The sequence below is a fragment of the Polypterus senegalus genome, chromosome 6 (genome assembly GCF_016835505.1).
Source record: "Polypterus senegalus isolate Bchr_013 chromosome 6, ASM1683550v1, whole genome shotgun sequence".
Lineage (NCBI taxonomy): Eukaryota > Metazoa > Chordata > Cladistia > Polypteriformes > Polypteridae > Polypterus > Polypterus senegalus.
Window position 1 is genome coordinate 82,098,135 of NC_053159.1, and position 22,311 is coordinate 82,120,445.

The window sequence follows — 22,311 nt, forward strand, 5'->3', positions numbered from 1 at the left end:
TCCGTATTTCTGCAGGAGCATCTAAGAAGACGCATGTTTGTCGCGGATGTGAATTGCTGTATGTAGCGTGTAAAACAGTTTGCTATGGTGCACGCGGTCGTGCGTCGTAACCGAAAACTCGGTTTTTAAAGACTGCTTACCTCATTGTGTTTTAACCTCAGTTGCAAAGGATTGTTTTAAAGATCCCATGGGATACCCCCTCGCAAACTGTTTTACACGCTGCATATGGCGATTTACCTCCGTGAAAAACATGCCTCTATGAACAGTTATTGTGCAGGTGCATGTGGCCTCTACGACAGACGAATATAAATGATGCTGTTTCTTCTGTGTCGTCGCGTCTGAGTTGGTGGGCGTGGCTCTGCGAGTTGTTGTCATATCCAATGGTCTTGGAGTTGGTGGGCGTGGCTCCTTCCTGTGTGCGCCATAGGTGTCTTACTTGTCGGCGGCTCAGTGAATCCACGCCCCTTCCGGCGTGCTTTCCATGGTTGTCTTGCCTTAGAGAATTATATATATAGATGTAAATATTCAGTTTTCATGATTCAGTTAAGTATTATGCGCAGCTGTTGCTTTGCTTATGCATTGTTCTCAGCCAGGTTGGCAACAGGACAATCTGTAGTAGCTGAAAGGTGCTGTGAGCCCCCGGTTCTTGTTGATGCAAGTTGTTATGATTGACATGCAAAACAGATGCTCCATTTTGGACTTTTATATAACATTTGTTCTTTTAAAATTATAAACTTGTCACCTAGTCCTCAGTTGTAAAGTTATTTGTAGTTATAGCATCATCTTTGAATTTTTTGGCAGGGGTTGTAGGTGATATTTTGGTGCATCCTCACAGTTTCCGACTTATATTTAAATCTTAGGCATGTTACTGTCCAGATGTGAATCCTTTCCAGTTTGTGTGAAATTTGTGCTTTCTTCTTACGTCTTGCTTCAAGGCCCCAAAATTTCCAGAGTATCTAGGTAATAGTTTGCATCATAAATATAGAAAATATGCCCTCTCTTCAGCACTGTTAACCTTGATACTATTTTTTACTAAAGTAACAGTGCACAGGTTCATTGTTTGTTTTTGCCATTTCCTTGGTGAAATGGGACTAAGTGAAATTAGTTTTTGTCATGCCTTTTGTAAGCTCACACATCATATAAACCAAAATTAACACAAAATGAAAGGTTCCCAGGTAGTGTTCAAATTACATTGTGGCTGTGACAGAGTGCCTTTTAAGGTTAACATAACAAAAAATATGTAATAATAATAAATTACATACTAAATATGCAAACGACTATGCAGTGGCATTTTAAAAAATTCACACCTTCCCATTTTAACCCATTTTTTTCAGTTGTGCCAAGAGCAGCACTATATATAGTGGCCTTTCTTTAGCAAACACCATTCAAGGTATTTTAAAAATGCAGCTTCATTATGCATCTCTTTATTCAACAACTGTACAAACATCAAGTAGATAGTTTAAATTACATATTCAAGGTCACACAGTGACTTGGAGGCAATAATTGAGCCACTGAACTTGTGGTTGAAAAATAGAATATCCCTAAACTCCAAAAAGGCAGCACCTAACCTGGGATTTGAACCTAGGGCTGTGTCATATCAAATAATTTATACAGTATAATAAAATAGATTTTTTCCTTGCTTACAGCTCTTCCAGATGACATGAAATTATGAAAAAGCTATGAAAATGAAAATTAGCTGTTTTATTATTATTATTACTATGTTTATGTTTGCATTTACATGGAATTTGTTGCAGTACCGCTTGTTGTATAAAATTATTCTTACTTGTGCATTATTTGTGTAAGCACTTTTTTAAATGTGCTAACATTTTGTTCAATTAAAAGAGCACATTTAGTAAAATATGTTTTACATATTTTCCTGTAGTTGTAGATGCAGCTTCCATCCTTATATACTCTTTTTCCCTTGACATTCCATGCCTATAATGTTCATGAATACTGTAAATATCAATACGGATTAGGTTATTTATTCCGAACCCTTTTCCAGTTAAAGCATCATTATATCTGTTTTCTTTTCAGATCCCTAATGAGATTGTATATCTGTGGTATTGGCTATTTAGAACTATGTATTCACAGAGATCTCAGCTTCTCTATTTAAGAGGGAATCTGATCCCTGAGCCATTGACCCATTCATCCCTCATGAGATTCTCACTGTCTGAAGGTCAGACCTATGTGGTTTCTAGAGGTTAAGCAGTGGGAAGATTGACCGTTATAATATATTGATCCAAAATAAATGTACAGGCCACTGAATTTATTGTTTAAAGAAAAAGTTACTGAAAGGGTGACTTAGATGTTGATAGAAATACCTCTTACGTTACAGTGGCTTCTTGAGCTTTCATATCACTGTCAAGAGGATATGGTGCCTTCTCGGTGTTAGCAAAAACAAGCATTTGACAATTTTATGAGCCGCCTCAGAATTAGACAATACCGCTTTTAACTATTCACTTATTCAGTCTATGGATCTCTAGCTATTGTGATGCTTAGTGGTGTGGAATGCAATAACTCCTCCTTATAGCAGTTACAATATCTGATTTAACTGGTTTCACAAAATAGTTAATTCAAGTGACAAGCTTTCTCTTTCAGCTGCAGTTTGTGTTTTGTGGAGCTTCTGTGGTCTTCCACATCGCTAGCACCTTTACTTGACACTAACATGTACATGCTAGGTTTGCAGGTAGAGAATTGTTCCTCCCACAGTTCCCAGCAGAGACCAATCACAGGATTGTTGTTTTTACAATTCTTTGAGTTTGCATTTGGGCATTTTTATTCTGTGTTCAGGCAGCATGTGTTATTACCTCTTTCTGAGTGGTACAGTTTGTGCAATGCTTCTTATGAATAAAAACAGTTTGATCAATAATGGCATTGGACATAAGCGAACAAGTGTCTTCTGTGTAGACAATATGCAAGTATGCACAAGACAAAACAAAAGTCATTGATAGACCTTTGAAGCTCCTGGGTAGAATGACTTAAGTCTATTAGCCGTTGCTACTATAAGGAGAACAAATTCCTTAAACAGTGAAAAAAAATGTCAAATGCTTCCAGAACAACCTGTGATAGATTTTGATGCTTAGTTGTGCAATTGTGTATTACTGTCAGGTAGAATTAATCAATGCCCTTCTTTATAATGAATGGCAAGTTATATACTTACTACTGTGTAGTATGCATTATAAAAGAATAAAATATTACACAGCAGCATTTTGATGCATAAAATGTTTACGAGGAGAATGGAATTCGGTTATGTACATTTTCATAAAATTTTTATTTACAGTGTTGAATTTTTATCAGCAAGAAAAAATGTTATGTGTAACAGAAACATGTAAATACTAAAACGTCAATATAAAGATACTAGGAAAGGTACAGCAATGTACTGATGCTAGTATAAATGTTTCAAAACAGTCACCAACACAAAGCCCAACATTGTAATTGGGACAGCAGAAGTGTGTTTCTTTGTGCACTTTTCTTATAGTATTTTTTTCTCATATTTTTGCACAATTGACATGATCCTTGTGTTATTATAGACTGCTGCAGCGCAAGGCTTAGTGACTTCTAAATTTCCCATCACACACATGTTGACAGTTGTTGCATTATGAACAGTGCTTAGGGGGTCACATCTCTCTTTTCTTGAACTTGATCACAGTCATTTTGTCCTTTTCCCATAAAGCTAATTGCACGCGTATGAAGGCAGCTTGGTTGTACAGTGTCAATGTGTAAACATCAATTCACATTGTCATCACTATCCCTTGATCATACTAATGGTTCAATTTCAGTTGGTTCTAAAACTGAATTTGTAGTTTCTCGTTTACACAAAATTGTGGTTTGGTTGAAGGCTCAGCCCTAGTCATGAATATTGATGAGTTACTTTAGAACAGCAAAACATCAAGAAATATTCATGATTTTTTCAGCATACTGTCATTTTATCCTCTAGATGTCAGCAGAATACTGTCTCGAGAGTTATTCAGGCTTTACCCTGTACCTTTAAACATCACCCAGAGTCTGACTTGGGGTTAATCGTAGTAATACAGAATTCTGTGCCTGAGTTGCACTTAGGGTTAATACCAAGGAAATTAGGGAGTAACAGGACCTATAGAAAAGTTAATTGAATTTGTATGTCTAAAACTGACTGTGCAAGACTCTGTTGGGTTATAAGCGCAGTGGTTTCTGTGTTTTACCTGATGCAGCTGGTATAGGCTTCACTACTCCCAGAACCCTGTACTGGAACTGTAAGTTTCAAAAAAAAGGAGTGGCTGGAGTAATGACCATACAGCAACTCATTTTCAATGCATTTTATTTAAAAAACTAAGTTCAAGAAGTCATTAATATTGGGTGTTAAGTATCAACTGATTTTTGTTCAGAATCTAAGCTGGTTTACATATTAAAAAATTATATTGGCCCTGTGGTGGGCTGGCGCCCTGCCAGGGGTTTTTTTCCTGCCTTGCTCCCTGTGCTGGCTGAGATTGGCTCCAGCAGATCCCTGTGACCCTGTAGTTAGGATATAGCGGGTTGGATAATGGATGGATGGAAAATTATATTGGTTATTCCATAGATTGTGGAAATACAACAGAAGGTGTCTAAACATTAGTTTTTAAAAAAATGCAATGACATATCAGCTTAGCCTGGAGATTAGTTCTGATAGGCCAGTAGTTGTCATTCAAACATAAACTAAAAACCTGCAAGCATACTTCTTTCTCTTTGACAAATTAACTCTCAGGACAGAAGTTCAATTAGTTGTAATCATTTTGTAATGAATTATAAAGTATCCTCTTTAATAAAACCCCTGTGTGCGTCCAGGTGTCCGTGTATTTGTGTCTTCTAGTGAAGTGTGCATGCGCACCCCGCGCCGCACATCATACCATGCCCCGCCCATCCGCATGGCACCGTGGACGCATACATACTGGAAGCTGGGCCCACAGTGAATGGCCTAGCTGCTGCCGCGCATGATAAGCAAATAAAGCACGCACACTGGAAGCTGGGCACACAGTGAATGGCCTTGCCACAGCCGCGCATGATAAGAAATAAAGGACAACATTGCTGGGGAGAGTGCTGATTGGGTAGTCGCAGCTGCGCACATAAAATCCGTTGCTGGGGAGACGCCACACATAAAATAATCAGCTGCACGCCAGCACAGATTAAAATACTTGCTGGGAACTTCACAGTACTTGCTGGGGACGATTATCAGCTACACGCCACACATTAAATCAGTTGCTGGGGACACTCTGCTGATTGCCCAATGTTGTGACAGAAAATTAAAGGCATATTACGGACAACAAAGCCATTACTGTCAGAGAAAATTACAGGCATTTTACGGAAATACAAAACAGTATTACTGCGAGAGAAAATTAAAGACACAACACAGTGATGCATATTACAGCCACATACAAGCCAGTATTACTGTAAGAGAAAATATTACGGACGTATCTACTAACAACATGCCATCCAAAAAAAAGGACACGTCAAGTAGGACAAAAAACACAGACAATCAAACCGTATATAAGCAACATCTCCTGAAAGAACGGTCAGCTCAACAAGTAAACATCAACAAAAGAAAGGCTGAAAGACAAAGAAAAATACGAGCAAATAGATCGATTGAAGAAAAAGAAAATGACTGTCAGAAAAACGCTAAAAGAGAAAGACTCAGAAGAGCAAACCATAGAAAAAGTTGGCATGTACTTGCCAGAACCAGTATTCAGCCACGGTCAGTTATATGTTGTATTATCAAGAGTAAGAAGTTTCAGATGTTGTTGTCAAGGTTGTAGATGGTCCTGAACAAGACAAACTGTTGCCAAACTCAGACAGAATATTTACAAGAAATGTTGTCTATAAAATGAAATTTATATCGAAAAATTTCATGAGTTAAAAAAATAGAACATTTTACCTAAATATCTTCTTCAGATATTGTGTCTTACAGATTGTTACAAAGTTTTACACTAAGACAATATAAATTATACTTACTGTGTTGTCATATATATGTTTCTATTTTATTTTTATTATTATTTTACTTTAGGCTTCTTGCAAAAATATTTTTGACAAAAAAAAAAAAATTAATATAAGAAACAGAATGAGGTCAAGGTCCCTTGCCATTTAATATAGACTGTTCCTACTAATGTTTATGCACTACTGTTCTAATGCTCGTTATTGTAACAGGCTTAATGTCTAGTTCTTCATATAATGCTTTATTACCATTCAGTTACTGTATTTTCAAAATAATCGGGTAAACAGCAGCATATGAAACTGTACAAATGACATTTAAAAATTATACTGTAACTAAGGAATTATCTTAAAAAATGTATATGTGTCTTTAGAGCTTTTGGTCTTCTAATATGCTTGATACCTTTCAGATCATGATGATTAATTACAGGACCTACTGTATGTCTGTGTCACATTTTAACAGGTTCGTCAGGTGATTTTGTTGTGTTTTTGTTGAGTTGTGTATTTCTAAATTTAGCTAATCAATGAAACAAATATGGCTTTACATCTTTGGCACACATTATATTTCTGCTAGCTATTAACCACAATGGCTTCTGCACTGTGCATTGATGTGTGATAATGAAACCTTGAAGCCCTTCTTCTCATTTCTGCCATTAGTGGAAAACTCAATCAAGAATCAATTTTTTCTCCTCTAAGCTCCATTAGACTGAAAGAAAAGTAATCTAATATGTGCATAATTAAAATAGTCCTGTATAAAAATTACTCAGGTATCAAACAGTTGAGTAAGTCTTTGCTTACCTTTTATAAGGATAATTTATTCCAGCATTAAAGTGCCCTCAAGCTCTTTCTTACTTCTATCTAAAATCATTAAGATAAAATCATGTTAATTTGCCTTTTTAGTGTCTTGGATTAGGCCATTAATATTTTTATGCATGATTTATCAAGTAGTTAGTAAAAAATAAAACCTAAAAATAATCATAATGAATGATATTAACATAATAGAAAATGAAAAATTACTGTATATGCATTGTGCAATTGATGTTCATACAATAGTTCTATTGAAGTTGGCATTAAAGGTTATAGTCTTTTGGCTCTGTCCACAATGTTTGTTTCAGAGACTGGCAGCTACATTCTGAATTTCTGTAATTTCTTATTTTTATTACTCAAGTTTTATTTGATAGACATTATCAAAGATAAGACAAACTTTGCCAAGGTAAAAATATAATGGTAACCCAGTGAGTCATGATACAGTTTAAACCAGCAACCTAGTGGTTTAATATGCAATGTTGAAAGACATTTAATGATCTTTTATTAAAGTTTTAAAATTCAGTAATGCCACATTTTTCTCTATAGGCAATTAAGTAAGCTGGATTTATGTGTACTCGCCATGTAGCTTCCTTGGTCAGATCATCTTTCAAATTCCAATGGACAACGTGCCCCTTCCGATTTACATTCTTGATTCATTATATTTTTGTTTTATTTTTTGTGCCTATTGTACTAATGCTAGTTCTGATATTTATGAGAGATTACTATCAGTTAGTTGATTTGTATATTAATGTATTTTTTACAGTCTGAATTGATGTCAAGACTTTGACTTTTTATAATTTACCTTGTTCCCTTGTCTTGCTTTGTACTGTTTTCATGATTGCCTTTTATATCACATTAAAATAGTGCTCTTTGTAGAAACTGACGGCATATGATTCTAAAATTAAAATAAACCCTTTTCCTTTTGATGAAGTATTAGTAGAAAACGAATTCCTTTACCCTTTATGTTCTGCAATATCTTTACACCATGAAGCAGTGTAATATCTCCATAACAAAGGTTGTTCCTACTTTTTGAATTAATCTAGTTACAAAACACTTGCTCATAAAGTTTAATGCCTTGTCGTATGTTGTTCACGCAGAGAGGACAAAAAAAAACCAAGAATGATAATTTTGTATTCCAGATACGCTTTCTTCTAACATTACCAAGTTCTTAATGTGTGTTAAAATAATTGTATGCCAGTACCATAATTATGTAGGCATACAATAGGATTTAGATTTTACAGTATTCTGTGATTAATAATATATAATTTTTTTCTACAGAATTAAATTATTCTAAAAATAAATTTTTAGTAGATATTCTTAATGATAACTTTTAAACTATTGTTTTCAGGAATATGCTTTCTTTATTTACTGCAGTTTAATGTTTTATTCATCAGAGATGCAGTCCTTTAAAATACTTTCTGTCAACTGTAGCATTCATTGTTTTTTAGGTTTCTTTTTTTGATGTAGATGCTTGTTGTCCACTGGTTTGGGGAAAACCTGATATTAAAAAAAATAAAAAAAGGTGCAGATAAAGGTTTAAAGTGTCAGCCTCCTGAAGCAAAAGGCATTTACCTATAAAGGAGCATTATTAAACAAACAAACAAAAAAGCACAAGAAAACATCATTTGAATGTCATAAGAATAATATTCCACTAGCTAGTTTACTCTCGGCATGTTACTGCAGCAGAGCTCTTTGTGTGTGTTACCATGAGGATTATTTTCTGTTGTTAAAAAATATTTTGCCTTCTAGTTGCCTGTAATGCTGCATTTTGTGTGGTTTGTTTTTGTCATAGAAATATTAATAAAATAATTATTTGTGTTTCCATAACATAAGCTTGTAACGTGGTTGTTTAAATGGTATTTTGTGTTAGATTTCAGCTTTTTTCTATTAATAACTTCTAAAGTAAGTGTCTGTGAATAACTGCAGATAGGACAGGTAACGCAGACTAACAGCTTGTGTTATGTCCTTGTTTCACCTTCATGCAAATCAGCCTTTTCCAGTTACATATAGCACTATGCCACCTTTAAAATTCATTGGTGAATATGATTTGTTGATAGAACTACTACAAAGACAGCAAGTCTAAAAAGATAAAAATAAAAAGCAAAATATGGGCTAACTTATTTTCTACATTTAGATTTATATCAAATTAACATTGTTTGCACTGTTGTGCAATGAAGAGTAGTAAATTGAACACCAACGTTGTCTTAATATCTTTGTGCATTGTACTGCTGTTCAGTTTTTACTGCACTATTTGTATGTGCACCTCTCAAAGACAAAACAGAAATGCAAAATAATATTCATTTTACCATCTATACAAAATAGTTGCATGTAATTGTAAATATATGCAGCTAACTATCTTTGATGTCACAGTTCCATAGATAAACAGGTGTGCCAATTTAGAAAAGAATTACACTGTAAATATAAATAAAATGGATAATAGTATCTCTTGATTACAAGCCCTGGTTCCTAATTAGGTATTCAGGCTCCGAAGACATTTGGTTTGAAATCTGATATTTTTTAAATTACTGTGAATGCCGGACAGCTGTGTTTTACAAGGCTTTTAATTCTTTCTGTGCCGTGGCTGAAATTGTGCTTCATTGGTTTAACAGCAACCCATTGAATTCATTTGGCCTTTGATCGCAAAAACACTTTTCTAATTATCCTGTATGATACAATTAAAGAGCAATTAAAGAACCAGTTTACAGATACCATGTACATTTCCTCATGCGTTACTAACAACATTTTACATTATTATGAAACATTTTGATTTTATTAGCTGCAATTTATTTGAGCATATGGATATTTTAATGTTCTGATACATGTTGAGTAGTAGATTTTATTTTAAGTATTTAAAAAGTATTAAAGATAGCAGTATTTTCCCCAGTATGTTGTAAATTTTAATAACCAGTATTAGAAGTATTATCTTAGTAATGATATCTTAGATTTGTTTAACTTTCTGAAACATTGCTTTTATTGTGAAAATTTTTAGAATTTGCCAAAATATTTTGACATTTAAATTTGCTGCTTGATACACTAAAATGAAAATATTTGTGTTTACATTTAAAGATTCTGAGAAACTAGATGTTATATTCCATAGAATGCCCTGTAATATACCATTAATTTATTCTCTGACTTCTGTTATTACGGGGGTGAGTTGTTAATTACATAATTAAGAAAGATAGCCCTCAAAGCATTTGTTAAAGTAAAGCCACTACAGTACCTTCATGTTTGCCTGGCTATTGAGGTGGATAAAACATCAATTTATGCATATTTTATATATTTTGTCTTTGAATTGTCAATTTAAAAAATAACTTATCTTGACACCATTTTCCTTTACCCTAGGTTACATTATGTGTAATTCACTTTGCTTTGAATTACATTTTACAAAAATTTTTTTCTTGATGTTTCTTTTTTTATACACAGCTCATGAGTTATGCATCTGTTACTGGTAAAGTTATATTTGATTACAGTGCAATGTTGGTTATCAGTAATGTTTAATGAGTATACAAAAAAATTTGAAATTTCAAAGGAGAGATTTTACAAACTAGTACCTATTGGGAGTTCTTATTTTCGCCCTCTTATCCAGAAAAGTACTTTAATTGTTTATTCTAATGTGAATATTTATAGGTTTAGGTGAAGTATTATTGACTGGCATATAAATTACCCTCCAAGAAAAACTGTTTTTCTCTTTACTTTTACCTTCACTAATTACTGTACTATATTTACTGGCCTGGTGGAGTGAAATTAATATCTCAAGTTTTGTGAGAGTGGTGTTCAGTATTTTTCACAAGCATATTAATTTTTGTGCTTGAACGGTCTCCCAAATCTGTGTGATACTTTGAAGTATATTGTCCCAGCATCACTACCTCATTCAGAACCTCCTGGCATTTTTAAAGAACACTTGACTATTGTTTGAGAAGAGGATCACATGGTACCAGATAAAAACAAAAATTCAATATAAAGCATTTTTGACGACTGAATTTAAACATAAACTTCTTTTCCTAAATTTATTGTAATGGCATTAAAAACAATAAATAAGTACACCAATGGATTATTATTCCGATAATATTACAATTAAATGAATTATCTAGCCCTGTTGTCTTCATTTTTAAAATGGCAACATTTATAATTTTTCTTTTTAATTGTGTCTGAGCTGTTCACATAAATATGACAAAATGCTTTTTTTTTTTTTACTGCAAAATTTGTACACATTACAAATCAGAGTTGTCTGTAGTATATTCTAAATCAGTGGAATCAAATTGTAAACAGCCTCCACTTAAACTTCAGAAGACTAACATTTTATGTATTGTAGGTTGCAGGTGGAACATTTTTATGAAGTCACATTTTAATAACATTTCATTGTAATATTTGTACTATGGGTAGTCAATAAAAATATTATTTATGGCCAAAAATTCATGAAGACTAAATACAGTTTAACATAAAACTATATTTTTACTTTCTGAAAATGCCTTAGCTTTATTCTCCCCAAATTATGAAATGTGAATTATCGATTAAATTCTTCTACTTTCAGTTTTATCTGTACTTCTAATTAAACTGATAATATCACCTCTCACAAAAACAAGCGTTATACTTACCTGTCATATGTAGGTTTTTTTTAAAATTATGTATACAGGAAAGGGTGCATGCTTTTGAACTTCTATTAAACTAAAATACAATGCATGCAATCCAGAAGGTAAATATCCGAGATAGAGGCAGTTAGAAATTTGCAAGCAGGGTTGATAGGGTGTAGATCGTGCAGTTTAATATATTATTCATTAATATAGTTAAAAGTAAAAATGTGTGAAATATTTAATGAAATGTTTTTTTTTTTACTTCATTCTAACATCTTCAACTACCTAATTTATTTACCATATGTACATACCAAATGTATTCATTGACATTTCTATAAAGTGACTAAAAAATAAACACTACTTAAAGTCGATGCAAAAATGTAAAAACTCATACATTTTTATATTGGTGCACCAGGAATTCATAAATACCAAGATAATTATGACTATTTTGTTTACATACTCTTTAAAGCTGTCTTTTGTTACAAAACACTTTTCAAATCAGCTTTGCTATTTAAAATCTTTTTAAGATTTATAACATCTGATGTTGTGAGATTCTTGTTTGCATCAGTGTAGGGAGGAGATGTTAGCTGGTTATTTACAGTTAATATTTAATTGTAAATTTAAATTCATTTTAAAATGTAAATGTCACAAGCATGTACTGATTTAATTTTCCAGTTTAAGACTACCTTTGTGAAATCAAATCTGTCAATTGAATATTAATCCTTGTAAAACAGCCTTTGTTCTGTTGTTCTAATGGAATTAGACATTTATGGTTTTTTTATGGCTGTTTATGAAGAATTAGCCACTGAACTGGACTAAACCTTGACTGCCTTAATTGCTCATAACTGGAGACTGCATTCCATTCTCTCCCATACCATTTGAGTATGTGGCATACAGTATGTGCTTTCACTTTTTTTGTTGTACTAATAAAGATTATGTTAACTTTAGAAAATGTGTTGTTTGCAGCTGAACTATGGTGATTCAGCACTCCTGCTAACTGTGCATTTATGTGCTTCTGTTGACACTATTATTATTATTAGTATTATTAGAATACATGGAACTGTAAGAAAGAAAGGGCAGTCTGTTAAGAGACTGCATTCCTTTAATGAATGTAGTGGTATCTAGCAGTGGTACACTTGTTGATGACCAGAGCGGTTTTCTAAGCTGTAATTTGCTAGGTTAATAACATCACTTCAAAAGAAGCCCTTTGAATCAACAAGTTAATTAACAGAGAGGTCTTAGTTATGGGACACACTGTGAACCTGCTGGAGGTAGTAGCAGAGGAGAGGAAAAAATGAGGTCAAAACTAAAGGCCATTATGAACAACGCTGCACATCCACTCTCTGACAGCTAAGTTTCTCCTTGAGACAAATAAAATATGTTTCTATCTATCTGTCTGTCTGTAATTATTTTGCAAGTAAGCACACAAAGGCAGTTGTGTTACCTATTAGACTTACTAAAATAATAATATAAATGTCCTTTGAGGACTTTGTATAAAATAAATGAGAAAGCTACTGCGAATGTTTCTTATTTAGAAGCAACATAACACTAAAATAATTCTTAAATATCAGTATGTGTTCTTTTTTATCCCTAGGTGTAAGCCCAGAACTGGATCAGATGTCTATAAAGCAAAACTATGGTAAGAAATGTCTTGCTTAATTTCCTACATTCCTGAATGTTGTACAGTGCAGTGAATTAATATGTTCTTTATGTGGTCTTAAGCATTTTATATTGATATCTCTAAATTCAAACAGATGCAGAAGAAGATTTATATTAATATGATGCAGAAATGTATATTATCAAAGGTAGGTTAGATCTGCATTTTAACAAGGGGTATTCAGTCTTAAGTTGTTGGAATGGTTTTCTTTTTTTGGGGAAAAAAACCCAAGTCAGCTGACTAGAGCTATTAGGTATATGAATAAACCATGCTACAGATGACAGCAATACATAGCTTTAAAGAGAAGTGAATGAATCATTCCAAGAGCATGGGACGTTAGTCCATTAAATGGCATAATTCATGCATTCACCCACATTCAATCACAATGAAGAATACAGTGTCACCAGTTACCCTAATATGTTCAAGTCTGTGGAATATGACAGAAAACCGAACTAGTCAAATGAAAATTATGAGGACATGGGGAGAAAATGCAGATATTACACAGGCAGCTCTAGGCCTTGAATTATTTTCAAGTGTCTGGATATTCTGATGTTAACCTGTGTCTTTATGCTGCTAATGTGAAAGTTTAAAGAATGGAATTAAAGTGGAGGTAAAAAGAAATAGAAAGGGAATTAGTATTGCATAAATCTGCTTATTGGAATCCTCTGTATAACCTGCACTGTAGGCATGGACATCATGAGACTTACCACCTGCTCCCAGTGCAGAAGGATGTTCTCTTTGTAGTTTGTTTCTTCTAAACTGCTTGGTCTTAACAAATGTGACTGTTGACATTTTTGACAGAAGAAAACATTTCTTGGTATTCTCCTTATTGACTATGCTGTGTCATCTTAGTAGTTCTCGCTGCCATTGAAATAGGAGTAATTTTATCTTTTCCATTTATTTTAAATACAGTATTTCCTTTTTGTACTTCTTGACTTTGCTGCCCAAGTCAGTTTATGTTTTATAAATAAACAATTATGTTATTTTAATAATTTATAATTTTTTTCTTCACAGAATGCTAGGGTTTTAATCTTGGGTATTTGGGTGTTTGGGGTCCTAAACCTCAGGAACCTGACATTGCATACAAGAAAATACTGTTCAGTATGTAGTACAATTCTGTTGTGATATATTACTTCAAGTTCCTAGTTCATGGAATGTACAGTATATTAATTCCTCAAGTAAAATAAGTAATATTTTTGAATACTTAAACAGTGTTTGAAGATAACTATTTAAAAATGTCATTGTTTTAATTAAATAGAAACAAATAAATTCATACATGCCTTAATGTGCACAAAATAACGTTTTTTTTTTAATGCGCATATGTCACACAATTTAACATTAATACTGTAAACTAGTTTGAGTTGTTGTTCACTTGACAAGAACTTTTCAGATATTAGTCCAATAAGAGGATGGCATGCAGCAGGGTAAAGTCCATCAGAAACCTGCAGATGAAAAGATAAATCTTTGATGACAAATAAGGGAAGGGACTTAACCAGTGTGAAAAGGTAGTGGCAGTAATGGGACAGTATATAGTGGTGGAATTAGGGTGTTTGGATGTGATTCAGTTGCAATAAATGAATGGTCGGGAAAAGAGAGGTCAGGTTTGAGTGAGAGAGATAAGCAGTATAACTAAGGAATTACAAGGCTGGAGTATGGTGATGCAGATTGTTTAGGCAGGTGTGGTAGGTTTATATTTTGTGTGTGTTTGCATTACCACATAGAAACATTACTTTTTTCTTTCTTTCATAAGTTCCTGTATGTTTCTCTTTTAGTGCCTGTTACAGAGGTTTTAGTCTGTTAGCAGGTATGATGGGGTGAATGTTTAGTCTTTGATTTAAAAGTGCTGCAGGTATTTGCTGTTATGTGTGTGTACTTGTAGGTTTTAATTTTATTCTATTTAATTTTTAAGTGTGTCACACACCTGTTTTGGAATCTCTGAAGGCAAAGCAATGGGTTGCTAAGAGACCCTTCCTTGCTGCTAAGGACTGCCTCCCAAGAAGCACCACAGTTTGTGTCACAAAAAAATTCTTAGAAATTAGAGTACAGCACTAGTACCCAGTCAGACTACAGATGTGACCTGTGAAGAAATGCGGTTTAGTGATTTAAGTTGTTGCATTCAGGTTTACAATTCACATTTTTCTCGTCTTGACTCAATTCTTTATCTCAACGCATTGTTCTAGCTGAAAAATAGTACTCTAGTAACCGACTCTCCTTGCAGTTCATGTCCATATATAATAACAGTTTAGCCCACTGATTTTAATAGCTAATCACGTTCTTTTGAAAAAAGCTGTTTTGTTTTTACTTTCATCTTGGCAGTTATTCCTTTCACCCTTTTCAATAGCAGACTATTTGAATGGTCAGCTGGAGATACAATGGCAGGAAGTTGGCATCCACACCGCAGTGCAACCAACAACCAAGCCGCTTCAGGTTTTCACAATTGTCATAACACTGCCAAGCCTAAAGGTTCTGTAAATGCTCTTTTCTATTCAGACAGGAAATTGAAGAATTTATAGTAGCTAAAGACTGATATGACTCAGATTGTTATTACTTTCTACCTAGAGGGACCTTAGTCATCAGAAATACTATCCTAATACATTTGCTACTATTTCTACTAACAAGCAGGTTGCATGTTCAGTAGTATTGACTTGGAAACCAAAAGTATAAGTCTGCGTTGATGCTTTGGCTCAGTTTCTATTATCCATCCATCCATCCAGTATCCAACCCACTATATCCTAACTATAGGGTCACGGGGGTCTGCTGGAGCCAATCCCAGCCAACACAGGGTGCAAGGCAGGAAACAAACCCCGGGCAGGGAGCCAGCCCACCGCAGGGCACACCCACCCCCACACTAGGGACAATGAAGGATCGCCAGTGCACCTAACCTGCATGTCTTTGAACTGTGGGAGGAAACTGGAGCACCTGAAAGAAACCCATGCAGGCACGGGGAGAACATGCAAACTCCATGCTGGGAGGACCCAGGAAGCGAACCCAGGTCTCCTTACTGCATGGCAGCAGTGCTACCTACTGCGCCACTGTGCCTTCCCAGTTTCTATTATTTTAAGCAAAACCTTTTATCCATAGGTTTTTAAGTTTTTCCCCCCCAGATACTAAGGTACACTTGGAAGCATAGCTTGTTTAACCACCAGGGGGGCAACACTGATTCCCAAACCTCGGACACAGTAATGCCCAACACAATAATGGGCTTAAAAAAAAGATACTTATTAAACCAAAAACACCCCTACAATAATCACCCATGCAAAGATCAGTTACAATACAATCAAATTCTTCCTCCTTCCTGCCTTTTGATTTTTACTCCCCGATGTGAAGAGGCAGGCACCTTTTAAGATGGACCCAGGAATGATTCCGGTGCCTCAAAGTATCTTCTTGGAAGTACTTCTGGAAGCCCCCGACAATGCCCTCCAATGGCACCCAGGGATTCAAACAGGGCTTAATTTTCAGACATAAACTACAATGTTTCCCTGTGCCATTTCCAAACTGTGATGCCTCGATGGACCACTGCTACCTGTAGTGTGGAGGATGGAACTGCTCCTGGTCCCAGGCTTCTGCTTGTCCCTCATACTCTGGCTGGGCAAGATGCTGATTCCTTGTCCTGCCGGTTTGCTTGTCTGATCATCCATTCTGGCCACCCATCTGGGTAAGAAATTATCCTCCATCTCGGCCAGGATGCCTGTTCTTTTCGGGCACTTAGACTTTCTTTCCATCATTCAGATCTCTCACCACTGTCATTTCTTTCAGTCATCCAGTCATTACTGCTGCTGCAGCCCATAGATGTTCCACAATTAAATCCTTTCTTGCTGAAATAAATAAGTCTTTTGAAAGCTTTAAATCAGTTAACTTTTTCACTTTAACAGTTAACATTTTCATTTATGTCCCTACTTTGACCACTTCACTCTTATTTAGTGCAGCACCCAAATAAAAATATTTTCTTTAACATCCTGATTCCAAATATCAAAAAACTCCTTAAAAGTAATGGAAACCCAACCTTTTCTGTTGGGGCCTTTGTGTAGGCAAAATGGAGTATGCAAGAGAGAAGTGGAGGGAGTAGGAACAAACACATTGCATTTTTTTGGCTGTGTGAGCTTACAGACAATCAACTTTGACATTTCTGTTGAATTGCTGGGTGCTTAGGTCTAACATTTTGAGTGATCATTTTTGCATAGGTTTGTTCACAAAAACTTGTAGTTAAAATTTAATTTTTAAGTCTGTAAGAATTTAATAACACATCACCTTATGTTGATTGACACTGCTGTTAATCAGATAAAAAGAGTTAAGTGATGTTGGGTCTACATGTATCTTGCATAGAAGGAGACCCATACTAACAGATCTCCACAAATGCATTTGTTTATTTTCTGAGGCAACTCAGCGTTTCTGTGATTTCAGCATGTATGTTTTCAGCCTATTTTGAAAATGTGTTTTGCTGTGCTAATTAAAAGAACCTAATTCTAACTTGGCCGTAAATGTCTTGTGTGTTCTTTGAGTTTACCTTCTTGGTGTGTATGTTATCTGTGTGAATAATAACTACAATACTTTTACATTTTCTGGCTTCATTGGATGTTATTTATTTATGTTACACACTAACTACCTCATTTTAACCCTTTAATCAGATCTTGTTCGTCTATTTTTTATCAATCAAAACAGCATGTTAATTGCCATTTGTCCACCTTAAAATATAGGTTATATGGCCTTTCAGAACTTTTGTCAGGGGGATTTAGCTGATCTTATTGGAATTTTGCATGTATAATAAAACTGAACCTACATAAAGTCCAGGCAAAAATGTATCAGAAAGGATAGTTATAATGGAGGAGGGAGGAGGTGTTACAAAAAATGCATCACTCCAAACAACTTAGTTAAAAGTTATGGTATTTTTCACACAAATTACTGCTGATACAAATAAAAATCTAGACTCTAAGGCCTTTCAAAGTGCCTTCAAGAAAGTGGGTTTTAATGGGGCGGCACAAAATTTAAACCATGTTGTCACATCAAAAAATTTCATCTAATGGTAATGAATTTGGCAAAGGCTACATTCCTTGTTTGTTATTCGATTGGGGGGAAAAAAAACCTCACACTGTTCCAGTCCATTGCACAGCTGCATTCGGGTCCCAGTTCAGGGGCCACATGTATAACGCCGTGCGTAGAACTCGCACTATAACATGGCGTAAGCAAAAGCAAATGTGCTTACGCACAGAAAAATCCAGATGCAGGAATCTGTGCGCATCTAACTTCCATGTTCTTCCGCTACATAAATCCCGATCAGTGTGAAAACTAACGCCGGCACGCCAAGATTATGTAACGCCCCAACTCCTCCCAGAATTACGGCTCTTTGAATATGCAAATCAATATAAATCGCCCTTAAGCGCAGCCTTCTGTGAAAAGACAATGGGAAAAGCACAGGGAAAATATAAGAATTTCAGCGAATACCAAGTGGAGGCAAAGGAAAAACATACTATTTGTTCAAATAAACCGTGGTATAATCAACAAAAGGAAGTTGATCGAGTGACAGAGCGTGTTGGAGAAACTTGAAACCTCACGTTCACAAAATCGCACAGTGCCGGAAATAAAAAAGAAGTCACATATCAAAGTCGCCGTGAAAAGCCGAGTTGTAGCCCACTGTCTGAGTATCATATGAAAGCTTATTAGGGTACAGAGAAAAAAGGCACACGGTGGGGAAAAAGCACGAAATGTCAACTTCAATCTCGACATTTCCACTTTAATCACGTAGTTTATTTTGTCATTTAGTAGAACATCATAAACTTCATCTTAAAATCGTTTAATTAACCAGTTTCTCAAATCACATCGTAATTAAAGTAGCACGTTAAATGCTTTGTTTTGTATTTGATCTTCTACTCGTATGTGATCTATGTGTGTGAATCACTACTTGCTTCTTAAACTGGCTCTCTTCCTCCAACTGGACACAGAGTCCATTACATTTGTGATATTACAGCTCTCTGAATAACTAAAATACTGAGATGTATACGCGATGTCATTTTCATGATGATAGGAGTTAAAGCACATTATTAAACATGTGTTTCATGAGCCTCGTGCTCATGACAAGCATTTATCTTTGTCGAAATTTGTCGCTGCTTTTAGCTGTGTTGTTATTTTCTTTCTGTTTTATATTCAATATATATTGCGTACCCAAGAGTCCTTGCTTTTCTTTCCCAAGTAACCGATCGCCATACAATCAGCTCTGTAATAGATGTTAAGCCATCTGTAAGCTTAGCCGATTCTTCAAAACGCTTAAAGAACATTGAAATATCTTCGTAGTACATGTTTAATTATTCTATCCTTCACGACACTCCCAGTGAAGAATATAGATTATTTAAATGAAGTTAAAGTTTTATGTGTATAATTTAACAAACATATTTTGCTGCATTTCACCTTAAAATGATATCGCCATCATATGTAAATATGCTTTATAAAGTGGCTCAGGTTGTGAGATATTATAACTGTAGTGCAAGTTTACAGTGGGGTGATTGTACTTATAAGTACAAACCGTTCTACAAGGTGCAATTGATTGAGTGCATTTAAAGTTCTTGGGATTAAACTGTTTCTGAACCGCGAGGTCTGTACAGGAAAGGCTTTAAAACGCTTTTGCCGTGGCAGAGACAGCGGTGCTTAATGCTGTATACCGATAATTCTCTTTCCGATCAGCTGCTGCTGTGATTCACACTCAGATACAGTGATATAAATACTCCGAGTCGTGCAGTGAGAGTAATATGGAAAAAGATGATCCGCTGTGGCAACTCCTAACGGAGGAGCTGAAAGAAGAAGAAGAAGAAGAAGGAGAAGTGAGAACAGTTATGGTATTTGGAATACTATGGCTGTTCCCTCTACCATTATATTGTTATGAGTTAATTACAATCAGATGCATTACACTAATAAACAATATGCGGTTAGTTTCTGTGTATTTATAAAGCCGCGTCATGAAAATAATGAGTAATCACACAAGAACAGTACCATTGCTTTGACGCTGGGTGCCGCCAGTTTGCAAAACCGAGCGGAGAACTTGCGCAGGCAAGGTATGAGGTACCGTGGAAAAGTGCGTGGCTTTACGCCAAGTGTAGGTTTTATACATCGCGATTTGAACGTGGAAAAGTTCTTACGCAACATTTCTGTGCGTACGCACCGTTTATACATGAGGCCCCAGGTGATTTGCCGTGTTGTGGGTGCGGAAATGCATTGTATTAGCACATGCTCCTAACCTACCTACTACCTTAGCCCATTATACAAATATTCACATGCAACGATAGTTGTTAAATAAACACACTTTTTATTTTTTTTTGTCCAATTTGGATGGTTGCTGTGAGACTCCCCTGACACTAATGTATACATAGTATCATATATTATGTATTAACTTTTCTTATTCTTGCAATGTCTTTTTTCTTTCAGTTAAAGCCTGTACTTGTTTTTGTGAGTGTCATGAATATTACAATTGCTGCAAGTAGCTACCCAATAATCAGCACAACATGTACTACAAAAACAAGGCAGTATTCACTATATATAAGGTGGAATTTGAATGGTGTGGGGGTTGTATGGTTGCATGCAATGTGCTCTGAATCTCTTTTATATGGATAGTTTTTATCCATAATATCTAATTTGGAATTTTCTTAACATTTTACAGTTTCAACCGTGCTTTTATTCTGTGTAACTTTTTTTGTTTTTTAATTTGCAGCTCCTATAACTTTTTTCCCTGTTTAAAAGTAGACCACATGAATCTAGTAACAGCAGCACAGGATAAAGTTAGAACTTCAGAGCATTTTATAATCTGTTTCTAGCACTGTACTTTAGTTCAGTTTCAGAGTATAATTTGAAGAATGGCGTGCATTCCCTTCAGCTTTAATTGCACTTTTGTGGTGAATGGAATTTTGACATACTGTGCAGTCCTTACATAAAAAGGAAACTTAAAAGCTAAACTAGAAAGCATGTCAAGCCTACTTTTGATGTAATGAGGCTTAGTAATCCTGTTATGTTGCATTTTGTAATTTTATTGCTCTGTAGATGAAGGTTGTGTTTGCTTACAAAATCAAATAAATATGCATACTGTATTGCTTAGTGTTAACAATAATGGTTTTCCCTTTTGTTCATCTATTTATCATTTTTAATTCACTTTATAAATTTAGGATTGTAGAACACATGGTCTTATCCATGGAAAAGGAGAAATTACATATGGAGAGCGATGTCACTCCATCATAATGACTTATTCTCATCAGTTAGCTTGTTTTTGTTACAGAGGACCCTCTATAATGAGATTAAGGTAGGAAAATGATAAGATGAAACTTTAGATATTAGTGTAGATGCTCATTTTAAAGGAGGATGGACTTGTGATCAATTATAATGAGAAAAATATAGTTAGGAAAATAAGAATTAAAATTCTGCTTTATAGGATTTTAATAACCTTTTTAAATATTGTAAAAATTGTAACACCAAATAAACACATTTGTTTTTGTTGCCACTTGTTTAAGCTTTATTCTGAGTTGCCATGGTAAATAAAAAGCTTTATAAAGTTGTTTTTTCCTTCAGTTTTATCCAAAAGTGCATTAAAATCTATAACATATTTTACTACTGAAACCAAAAATATTTAAAACCTGTTAACAGTAGTTTTAGTTATAATAGATTCCGTTTGTAGTTTAGTGCTGTGTTTCAAGTTTATATTGCATAAAACTTTAAGGACAAGAAGAACATGACATTACATGTTACATTTCAACAACTTGCCTCATACATTACCGCCTTCTACCCATGATGCCAAGCATTTAAACTAGTAAGCACATTAAATTCAAACACATGCATATCCATTAATGAAAAATCATGCAGGGATTACACCCTAAGCTTTTAAGCCATGGCCATGCAGAAGAGCTACATATGGGAAAATGGGTTTCTGAAGCTGCTGTTAAATGTGATGTATATACTGCATGAATCTGCATACCCTAGTTACACAGTTTTTTAATGCTGAGCATCGAAATAAGGCATCTGTCCAAAATCGCTTCAGGTGCAGGCATGCTTTCTCATCTACAATGTTTAATATGAGCAACATCAAACTGGCATTAAATGTTTTAAAACATTATTATGACACTCTTGGTGTGTACCCCCTGCCCTGCTTCATCTTGTCATTTGGCCCCAAACAATGTTATTTCAAACACAATGACTTTGTGCAGCGTTCTCCATCCACTACCCTAATTTACCTCATTAAATTTGGAATACATCATTCTTGCATTTATTCTCCCAATTAAACAAAAGTCTTTATTGCAACACAATGAACTTTTACTATTTTTGGTCATTGCATTGGTATCTATGCCATGGAGACAATTCACTTATCTTAAA

At 34.8% G+C, this 22,311-nt stretch overlaps 1 protein-coding gene across 1 annotated transcript in view; it reads left to right on the forward strand.

The window, feature by feature from the left end:
• The window catches only part of fam207a (family with sequence similarity 207 member A), a 121,320-nt gene that overhangs the window by 16,493 nt on the left and 82,516 nt on the right, over positions 1–22,311 (forward strand). Inside the window, exons 2-3 of the mRNA XM_039755062.1 lie at positions 2,035–2,176; positions 12,910–12,954. Of these exons, the coding sequence (XP_039610996.1) occupies positions 2,035–2,176; positions 12,910–12,954 (187 nt within the window). The remainder of the gene's footprint in view (positions 1–2,034; positions 2,177–12,909; positions 12,955–22,311) is intronic.